The sequence below is a fragment of the Urocitellus parryii genome, chromosome 2 (assembly GCF_045843805.1).
Source record: "Urocitellus parryii isolate mUroPar1 chromosome 2, mUroPar1.hap1, whole genome shotgun sequence".
Taxonomy (NCBI): domain Eukaryota; kingdom Metazoa; phylum Chordata; class Mammalia; order Rodentia; family Sciuridae; genus Urocitellus; species Urocitellus parryii.
The window spans coordinates 205,586,114-205,598,134 of NC_135532.1; the positions used below are offsets into that span (position 1 = coordinate 205,586,114).

A 12,021-nucleotide genomic window follows, 5' to 3' on the forward strand; every position below is an offset into this window, starting at 1 on the left:
ATATTGACTAGCTTGATTATGGTGATTATTTCACAGCAAAAATCAAATTTTCATGTGCAAAAGTAAAATTATACATCTGAGATATATAAAATTTTATTAGCAAATTATATCTCTATAAAATTGGAAGAGGTCATGGGGTTCAATTCACTTCAAATAAGTGGATCTTAACTTTTGATGTTAAGATCCACTTATTTGCTGAGAATTGAGAAAGTAGTCAAGGAAGAGCTATAATACACATTCACTCACACACACATGCACATACACAAACACAACTAATCTTTCTGGCTTTTGAATCTCCACCATTTTGTAATTTTACTTGATTGTAAAGTCTAGGAAATTTTGTTTTCTAATTTTATAACTTAGTTCATTTTAAAAGTATTATTTCATATATTTATCTTAATTGAGCAATAGCATTGTGTGCTTTTATTGTGTGCATATGATGTTTTAAAGCACATATATTATATACATATACATATATAGAAATATATAATATTTAGTATATATAGTCAGTAGAATGTTTAATCCTACCTAACAAATGCATGCATTACCTCGCATAGTTATCATTTTTGTGGTGAGAGCATATAAAATACACACTGTGTTTTATCAGTGCTGGGAATTAAACTCAGGACTCAAGGTCTTGCTCATAAAAGGCAAGTGCTCTCTTGCTTTGCTACATCCCAACCCTTCATTATATTGTTCAAGAATATACATCATAACTAACTGAACTCACTTTGCTTTACTATATAAGTCCTGAAATTTATTTCTCCCTTCAATCTGTAATTATATGTCCCTTGACCAATATTTCCCTATCCCTTTCTCCTCCCTAACCACCCAAATTTCTAGAAAATGCCTTCACTTTACTTCTATGAAGTCAACTGCTTTAGCTTGCACATATGATTGAGATCATACATTATTTATCTTTCTGTGGTTGGATTATTTTGTTTAATATAGATCTTCCAGTTTCATTCATGCTGTGGCAAATGGTATAGTTTCATTAGTTTTTATGACTGAAGAGTATTCCATTGGGGAAATGTGCCATGCTTCCTTATTCATTCATCAGTTGATGGACAATTAGATCTATTCCTTATTTTGGCTATTATGACAAGTTCTACAATAAACCTGAGAGTGCAAATGTCTATTGTAGAAATTTATTTCATTTCTTTCAGACATATACTCAGTAGTATATTTCTGGATCACATAGTAATTCTATTTTTAATTTTGGGGAGAACTTCCATATTGTTTTACATAATAGTTATACTAATTTACATTCCTTATCATGCTTGTTCTTTGTGTTATGTGATATTCTAGCCCATTGCGGTCTTGACTTGCATTCCTCTGATAATTAGTGACGCTGTCCATGTTTATTTATGCACTTTGGCTAATTGCATGTTATCTTTTCTAATATATCTAGTTATGCATTTTGCCCAGTTTGTAATTTGGTATTTTTATTTGTTTGCTGTTAAGTTTTGGGATTTTCTTATATATTCTCTATATTAATCTCATCTGATGTCTTAATTTTAAAAGTTTTTAACACTTTATAGTACTTGTTTGTTTTGCTTTTGTTTCCTATGTTTTTAGTTCATATTTAAAAAAAGAAAAATCTTTGCCCCCCAAATATCATAAAACATCTCCCTGTTTTCTTATAGTAGTTTCCGAGTTTCAGGTATTATATTTAACTCTTTGATGGATTTTGAGTTGTTTTTGTATCTGGTGAGAGAGAAGGGTCTACATGTGCACATGTATTTTTGTTTCTCCATCCATACATCTCTTTTTCTGGCATTACCGTGTAGTTTTGGTCATCATAGCTTTGCATTACATTTTGAAGTCAGGTAATACTCTATTTATGGCTTTGATGCAAACCCTTTTGACACAGGAAACATTATCTATAACAAACCCAAAACTAATATCACATTGAATGGGGATCAGTTGAAAGTTTTTCCTCTAAGATCCAAAATAAGAAAAGCATGTTTCTTCCACTGCTTTCTTCAACATAATATTGGAACTGTGAGTCAGAGCACTTGGGAAACAATTAAAAATAAAGAAGACTTCCAAATTTGAAAAGAGTGAGTCAAACTGTCCTTCTTCTAAGGTGACAGGATCTTATGTATAGATAATTATAAAGATTCTACCCAAACACTGTCAGAAATAATAAATGAATTCAGTAAATCACTTAACATAAAATCAACATACAAAATTTAATAGCATTTCTATATAAAAAGGCAAGTATCTTAAAAAAAGCAATCAAGATAGCAATCCTATCTGTAAAAGCTACAAAAATATAATTATTTTTCTAGTAATCACTCAATAAAGAAGTTTAAATATCTTTGTCACATAAACTATGAAACACTGATGAAAGGCATTGAAGAAGACACAAGTAAGTGGAAATATATTCCCTGTTCATGGACTAGAAAAACTAATGCTTCTAAAATGTTCATAATACCCAAAGCATTTTAGAGATTCATTATCATCTCTGTCAAAATAAAATATCAGTGGTGCACCTAACATAAATAGAAAAAAAATCCTAAAATTCATATAAAAACTCAAAAGATTCCAGGTAGCCAAAGTGGTATTGAGTAAAACAGAAGTGTCATTTTAAAAATGTGCTCATTCAGATCTCCTCTGCTGCATGTCTCTTTGTCCACACCAATAGTATATTCAAATGTATGGTTTTAATATTTTGCTTTATTTTGTTACCATCATTTTGAGATGCTTTCTTGTTAAGCAGGGAATACACACTCAATGTGCTCTTTTAAATCTGTTTCCAGACATTATTGCCCTGCATATACTTTCATTTCACCTATTAATTCTTCTTTATTTATTGAATTCCTTTATTTTATCAAATATGGGAAAAAAACTCCCCCCACCTTTTCTCTTTATTTTATGAAGTTACCTTATCAACAAGGCAGATTTTTTTTTATATTGTCACATTTATACTTCAATCAATATATGGTACCAGACATAAGTGTAAATATGAAAATGTTTACCAATATTATTTATATATAGATAACTTTTTTAGAAGAAGATGAGGAAAAATTACATTTGTGAATGCAGAGTGATTTATAACCATCAACTTACTATCACAGCTTTAATATTAATATTATTGTTGCTCTTTTGCTCATTAGGAAATAAATACACAATATGTGTCATGTGCCCAGGGTCCTACAGGGCCTTCAGAGATTGTTTCTGTCTGAAACCCAGATCATGACACTATCTCTCTACTATTAGGCAAAGAAAAATTTTCTATATCAAATCTTGGTATTGTACCAATTATTTACAATTTCATGGAAATGTTGATGGTTGTAAATTGATGAGAGAGATGCAATAGAAGGCAGATAGTTATCAGGAGAGAGCAGAAATTATAGTAAGTGATATCCACCAAATGCTTAGTGTATTCCAGTTTCTGTTTTACACATTCTGTTACTTGACACCCCCCCCCAATTCTAGTAATAGATATTATTCAAATTTCTATTTTAAAGAGAATAATGCAAGATTAAGGGATTAGTTAAAGATTGCCATTGATAATTTGGCAAAGCCACATTTTGGACCCATAAATTCTGATCCCATATCCAATCTCTTAGTCTAATGCTATGCCAGTACCAGTAGAATTGAAAAGAAAGAGTGATCATTCATTCATTCAGTGGGATAGCATTCATTAATCATTGAGATAAAAGATGCTAGAAAGAGGTTTAAAAATACATGCTAACAATGGCTGAAGTACTGTGTGTGGTTTTGAATGTCACTAAGTCCCATAATGGACTATGTTGATAGCTTTTCCACAGTAGTCTTCTGTTTGCATACATTCCGCATGTTAGATGATCTAGGGTATTGAGAGAAAGATAGAAAAGGCTAAGATTGATGTTATAATGAGAATGAAATGCCTGAATGTCCCCTTCAGGGCAGCAATTAGAGTGATTCTTTGGAAAACTAACATTGCATTTGCATGCCATGCGTATTGAAGTTTTTGTGGTTAATCCAATAGAAAAGGAAGCTAAATGTCATTATAGACAGAGGCAGGTAGGTCCAAAGTTTGGGGGTGAGTGTTAGAAATGAGGACAAGATAGTTACAAGGATTAATGTAGATATTATTAAAATAATGTGGTGAATAACTATTATATGCATAAAATAGGATTAAGGTGATCACTAGATAATTAAGAAAGTGAAGAAAAAAATTCAAAATATTGATTCAAGACACTTGGACATGTTCTGTATCTATATTATTTTTTTCTTTACTTTCAGGGTTGACAAATTGTATGCACTTACCACATAACTCATGAAGTCTTGAAGTATGCACACAATGTGAAATGGTTGAATTTACCTGAGTAACAAATGTAGTGTCTCACATAGTTTGTACACCTCACATACTTTGCATATAATTTTTAATTTCTGACTTTTCATTTATCAAATGTTTTCTGACGACTTAGTTTAGTTATTTTGCTCAATGTTTATTGTATATATATAGATGTATGTATAAATATATGTTTATGTATAAAAGCTTTGTTACTTTCTGGAAGAAACATAATTCAGTAGTCAGTAAGTAATAGAACATATATACTCAGAATGTAAAAAGAAAAAAGTAAAAAGAGACAAGATCTGCATGATATAAGAATTCTTTCATTTTTAATGTGATAAGAGAAGAGCACAAAAAGGTAGTATACATTTCAAAAATCTAGGTCAAGAGTCAATAAATCTGAAAATAGACTACATAACTAGAAAAGGAACGCCTATGGCCAATATTGAGTGATGCTCACTTTGTGCTTAAAAGAGTGGAGGCTTTATTTTTCTCCGGTTGCACCACATCAGGGTTCATCTCTTCTTGAGTGGTGCATACTAAGATCATGTATATTCTGCCAATGTCAGAAGTAAAACGTTTCTGCTTCATCCCCCAGAGTCTACTACCTTCACTTTTGACACATGTCTCTGAATTGAGGGATTATGCTAATTGCCAGGATGCCAATTTAGACCTAGTGGATGTAGGACAGTTGCTCAGTATGGTTTGAAGTATCATTCGTCTTCTAAGGGCATTCCATGTTTGTTTGATTTCCTGCTCATTTTAGATCAAAGCTACATACGAAAATATTTGTAGTTTAACCTAGACATTAAAAAATATGAAAACTGAGAAAATATTTTATGTCTGACAGCTTAATACATTATTATCTAGACTTGAATTTTGTATTTATAGGCAAGATTGTAATAGTACTGTGACTTTGGAGCCATCATTATTCAACACATCTACATTTGAACATTATAGATATAACAAAATGTACTTCATAGCATCTCTAAGTAACTTTCAGTTAAACTATACAGTGAGGCTTTTTTTTTTGTAATATTGGTCCAAAAGGCCATAATCCTGCACTCCTAGCTTTTGCCTAGAACCATGATAAGACGTAATTGGATGTGTTCTGGTGTGCACTTTCCTAACTCTTGCAAACATGGCTCATTTGACTTTTGACTGCTTTAGCAATTTTTACATGAATACCTAATTGATATCAGGGTAGAAACGTACATTGACCAAATATCTGTGTGTATAGATTCTTTCTGAAAATATCTATATCTGCTTCTTTTTCCAAAGTTTATTTCAGACATAATATAGAAAAGAGAGAAAAGAATTAAGAGAGAAATCCCTTTAATGATTTAAGTTACTCCATATTTTGATGTTTCTAGAGCATAACTTTCAATAATTTCCTTATTGAGACTTTTTTTTCTCATTTTTTTCTACTTGTTCTGCCTTTGAGAGAACTCTTTCCAAGGAAGTTTTGTACATTAGAAGCTAAAATATTTTTCCACCTAGTATATCTTATTAAATGTGAAATAATGTAACCAATGGAGTTATACATTCAAGAAATATTATTAGAAGTTCTTTAAAATGGATTAAGAACTCAGTAACTAAACCAAGTATGATGGCACATGCCTATAATCCCAGTAGTTCAGGAGGCAGAGGCAGGAGGATCCTATGTTCAAAGTCAGCCTCAGCAATATAGCAAGGCCCTAAGCAAATCAGCAAGACCCTGTCTCTAAATAAAATATAAAAAAGGGGCTGGGAATGTGGCTCAGTACTGAAGCACCCCTGGATTCAATCCCTGGTAGGAAAAAAAGAAAAAAAAAAAAGCCTTAATAACTCAACTAAAAATTTCCTTTAATTAAGTGCATTATAAATGATGATATAACTTATAATCTGTAATTCAAAAAGTTAAAGGTCATGTTTTCCCTCACATGTGGAAGCTAGAGAGGTAAAATGGAAAGAATTCTGATGGTGATCTCATGAAAATGGAAGGGAGATCAATAAAATAGAGGAAAGGGACCAAGTGGAGGCAGAAAAGGAGAAAAGGGATTATGTCAGGAAATGATCTTGTCCAAATCATACTGTATTGTGTGCATGTATGAATACATAATATCCAATCCCAGCATTGTGTATGATTATAATGCACTGATTAAAATGTAAATAAAACATTAAAAATAAACATATTAACATTTTCTCTAAAATTAAATCATTTCACAAAAAAATATTTGTACTGATCAAATAATAGATTTATTTTTACATTTTACTTATTCCCCTTTACCTCTGATATCTGTCTCTCTTTATTTGTGTCAGTATTTCTCTCAAACATACACACACAGACTAACACCCACACAAACTTGTTTTAATAATAACGCACAAACTTCTTTTCCTTGACATCAAAAAAAATCTTGTTCTTACATAAAACTATGGAAATAAAATATTTTCTGAATAAGTGAATATTTTAGTTCATTTGCTGAATGTTTGATTGTTATTTGCTGTGGTAATAGAAATGCACTTGTGTAATTTTCTTGCTATTAAGAGCCAATTGGAGTGTTTAAGTGGACATTGGAATTTAAACACACTCAGTGATATATTCAGCAATTTTCCTTCACTCTTAATTCTCATGACACTGCAAGACTTAATAAAGTCCATCTACGTTAACCTAGGTTATGTGTCTATTGTGTTTTTTCCTTCACAGATGTGCCATCCAGTCCCTATGGAGTAAAGATTATAGAGCTGTCACAGACCACAGCCAAACTTTCTTTCAGCAAGCCGGACTCCCATGGAGGTGTGCCTATTCATCACTATCAAGTGGATGTCAAGGAAGTGGCATCAGAAACCTGGAAAATAGTACGCTCCCATGGAGTTCAAAGTGAGTCAATGGTTACAAAATATGTTGATTAAATCATGCTGATATTCAGTGTATCTATGTGATTAACCTTTCATTTTCCATATTTTAATTGAAATGCAGTGGGATTGGAAGGACATTTCCAGTGACATATTTTCTTAAGAATAACTTAAAATAGAGTAGAAAGTTTTTACCATTTATTTATTTTTCCACTTGTGCTTTGAAGTATTATGCATTGAACTCAGGTGTCAGCACATGCTAGGCAAGTGATCCACCTCAGAGCTACACCCCAAATTGCCATTATTACAAATGAAAAGGTTTTACAGAATCACCAAAGTTTTATTCTTGGAGAAATTATCCTTTTTAAAACTTTCCCTGTGAAAAGACAATTGCTAACATGTTAGATTTGCTGAGTGAATGTATGCTTTTTATTACTAATGATTTTTCACAAATACATGCCTCAGTCTGGCTGGGCACAATTCAGGAGCCACTTGTCTAAAGAAACGAACTTTATTTTTAGAACACACACACCACACCACACAGCTCCTCAGGAAAAACCCTCAGAGCCCAACTGCCACCACCAGCTTCCCACAAGCCTCTCAACCTCCCCCACTCCTCTTGCTCTTGAGGCCATTGGCTGGGTCGTGTGGGCACAGCCAAAAAAAGTCCCCCAATGAGCAGCTCTGTGGTCTGAAAGGGCGGGGAAACAGCCCAATGAGCATCACCGCAGAAGAGCCAATCAGTTGGCAGCTAGAAGTTTGCTGGGGCCACTGTGAGCCAATCATCAGCTGGCAGCTGGAAGTTTGCTAGGGCCCCTTCGGCTGTGGATCTCAACAAATACATGTAAATTCTTAATATAAAATATAGGCAATATATGTATCCATTCATGAAGACATCTATAAAAAATCATCTACAAAAATTTATTTCAAAAATGTGTTTTGAAAATTTTATACAATTAAATTTTTTATTACAAGCCATATCATTTTTAAATGATAGAATTCACTGATTCTGAAATGTCAAAACAATTTGTGAAACTTCTATTCACTTATGTAGAATTGTGAAAATGTGATTTGTCAGTTCTTTAGAAGAAGAAACTATATTAAGAAATAATAAGAAATTTCCAGTATTGGATTCTATTGATTAGGACACAGAGGTACATTGAGTCATCCAAAAGAATAGCATAAAATGTTGAGGAAATTAATACTGCATACTGTCCTTCCTTTGAGGACTCTGCCTTGGCTCTCACATGTGTAGTATAGGGTTTCAGTGTCAGGTCTGAGCCCTTCTGAGAAGAACAGAGGGAACCATGTTAGAGAACATGAAGAAGAGTAAATGTAATAGCTCAAGGGCCACCAGTGTTTACTTGTTTTTTCAGTTTCAACTGAATTCAACTTCAAGGTTTTTCATAAAAATATGAGAAATATTAATGAATTGATCATCACTCATTTACCACACACTTCAAACAATACCCACAAACAGGTGAATCCTTATTATTTCTTTTAATTATGAAATTTTTGGATAGTTAACATTCTTTGTGCATACCTAATGTGTCTCAGCAGAGAAGATTTATTATAAAAACAATAATAGTATTATGCCCAAAATGGAAAGTGTGAGTGAAATCAAGGACATTAGTAAAAGAGAAAAAAAATAACTTGGATTCAAGAATGATGTTTTTTTAAATATATTTAATTTTTCAAGATAGAGAAAATATAGCACATATTAGGTGAGTGACAGAGAAAATAAATTAATTCTTATACAGTAGAGTTCTCAAGTATAACCATAAAGAAAAGTAATGTTAAGTCTGAATATTCCTGGAATTAAACATGGCTGGATAGAAGGTGAATCGACTCTCCCTGAACTTACAAAGTGACAACCTCATGGACAATTTATAATGGTTTACTGTAGCCAATTTCACCAAGTTCAAAATGTGACTTTGAACCCCAGGTAATTGTTGGAAGCAGATTTCTATGCTTATGAGACGGATATATAATAACAAAGCACATTTGTTAATTTATAATGAGAAATCACTATACCAGAAATTAGGACATTCAGTTCTATATAGTTACATTCATTTTCTTTTCTTGTAAAATATAGGAAAGAAAATATGACTAAAACTTGCTTGATGAATCTAAAGCATGAGCAAAGGACATTACAGCATGAACAGGATGTTTAACAGTCTCAGATTAAGATTGCTTAAAGCTTCTCAATGAGACTTCAAAATCCTGACCCATGAGTTTTTTCACTTTCACTTGAGGAAAATATTTGCATTGATACTTTCTCTTTTCTTTTTTTTCTGTTTCTATAGTCAGCTCTTCTTTCACTGATATGTTATCAAGTAACTTAAACCAGATTAAGGTCATAAAAACAATGTAATCAAATCATTGTGTAATTTCAACTCAGTGTAGCACAAATATTTTTGATTACTGCTCTAAGCCTTGTTTTTTGATTTTTTTATTTCATTATTTAGCAGTATATTTGGCAGATATTATAGATTTTTTGTTGTCTGTAGGTATAAAAATAATTCAGTTGAGTCCTGCATACCACAGACTTAAAATATAGAATTTAGCACTTACATCTTCTCTTACATCCATTCCATTTCCTATACAGCTACCTATTGCTGAGCAGATGCTCTCTCCCAAAATTGGATTAAGTAACCTTTGCAATCTTATTTATTTAATGCCAAATTTACATATTATAATAGCATTATGATCTCATTATATATATAAAATCCCATGTTTTAAAGAGAACCATATTTTTAAGCATTCTTTAGTATAGTTCTCCTGTTTGGATATTAGGCATAGATACAAATATGTGACCCAAAGGGACACACAAATTTAATGGATAGTAAGGATACAGCTTTGTAACTAGCTCGATTTGAACTGCTCCTAATATTGAAGGATATGTATGTGGCATTACTCTTCCTTAACTAAAAATATGTATCATCTCTTTATATATATAGTAAATACATTCATTAGAATAACAGTTTATTTAGTTTATACAAATATGAAATGCAATGTAAATATTTATAATTATGTTTACTATAAATTGACAGCAATGATTTGATTGTTAGAATGTGTAACATAGTTTTAATGGAACTTTCTCCGTTAAGCACACATATTTTCATTGAGTGATGGTGATTTCATTGAGTCAGTATGTTCTTTAAAGAGATAATTCATCAGGCATAGTGGCACAAACCTATAACCCCAGCGGCTTGGCAGGCTGAAGCAGGAGGATCCAAAGTTCAAAGCCAGCCTCAACAAAAGTGAGGTGCTAAGAAACTCGGTGATACTCTGTCTCTGAATAAAATTAAAAATAGGGTTGGGCATGTGGCACAGTGTTAGAGTGTCCTGAGTTCATGAGTTCAATCCCAGGTACAAAAAAAAAAAAAAAAAGAAAGGGGGAGATAATTCAACTTTCATCACATATTTCTCATCGGGAAGGCTTACGGCCATTCAACACTGGCAGATATTGCTCTTTTATTCTGAATCTTCCAGAATGTGCTTTTACTTCCATTCCTTCTTGGAAGTAATCTCACACTAAAATTCCATTTCCCTAGGATGAGTGACAAGGAAGCAATACCATATTTCTTGCTTTATACTATACAGTATATATATTTATTTTCATGTCATGTCTAATCAATATTGCACCCATTAGAATTTTCTGATCTAGCTTCACTCTTAGCATCAGAACTCAACAAGAAGAACAAGGATACCATAACAATCTCAATATGTCAAGTGTCAGTAGTATATTACAGTGGAGGGAATTTTGAAATTTAGTGGGATAGGAGGATAGAAAATATTAATTTTAGGACTTTCTGATTGAATTTTTCATAAGATAAGTTAATAATATGATTTCATTGAGTCAATAAGTCCTTTAAAGTGATAATTCACCAGGCACAAGTGGCACATGCCTGTAACCCTAGAGGCTTGGGAGGTATGTGTATACAAAAATAAATTTTAAGTGAAGAATTTAAAACTCATGTGTACAAAAATAAATTTTAAATGAAGAGTAAGATTTAAAGTGTATATTAGGGATCAATACTTGTGAAAAGGGTGAGGAGGAAGCAGAAATGAGCAAATGAAATAGTTAAGCTCCATTGCAGGCTCTAGAAATCCTCACCCAACTAAATGCAGAACTGCAGACAACATTATCCATCTTAGATGCACCACTTCATTTGATAGGTTGTTATTGAGCAGCAAGACATTATGCTTTAGTTGGTCAGGAGCCAGATTGTGATGGATAGTTCTGATCACATACCTACACGGTCCAATTAGGATCCCTTGGTCAAGTCATTCCTTCCTTACAAATGCTCAGTAGAATATTAGTAGTTGTTTTTGGTTTTTTGGATTTTTTTTTTTGAGCCTACAGTCCTGCACCACATATGGCATTACCTGTGACTAAGAGAGTAAAGAACCATACTGCAATTCCCCCATTGAGGCTTGCACAAATGCCATATATTTCTTCCCACTTCTAATATATCAAAGAGCAGCAGTCTCACCAAATCCATCATACAGTGCAAGTGGCAGCGCTGCTGGATCCACAGATTATTCTTGCTTCAGAGCCCTTTCCTTCTGCTCTCCTATTTCAAAGCTAATATGATGAGATTTTGTACCACTTAGTGAATGATCTACTCTTTCCTCCATACATGACAAAAGTCTTACTTGTCACCTTCACTAGTGCATATTTTACAACCGGCTTCCTTAGGCGTCCTTGGTATATACTCCTTCTGTTATCAATTGCTCTGTGTATTATTATACAGTAACTGATGTAGAGATACTGTTAGGACTTCAAGTATCTCACAAAAGGAAGCATAATCTAGATTAAAAGAAGAAAGTTGATCTGTCCACTGGTTGTCCTTATCAACTGTGGCATGAGGTTTGCCTATGGAATGTCTATC

General features: G+C 32.7%; 1 protein-coding gene across 1 annotated transcript in view; it reads left to right on the top strand.

The window, feature by feature from the left end:
* Positions 1 to 12,021, top strand: part of Ncam2 (neural cell adhesion molecule 2) — a 472,605-nt gene that overhangs the window by 375,403 nt on the left and 85,181 nt on the right. Inside the window, exon 12 of the mRNA XM_026411794.2 lies at positions 6,975 to 7,148. Coding sequence (XP_026267579.2) covers positions 6,975 to 7,148 — 174 coding nt within the window. The remainder of the gene's footprint in view (positions 1 to 6,974; positions 7,149 to 12,021) is intronic.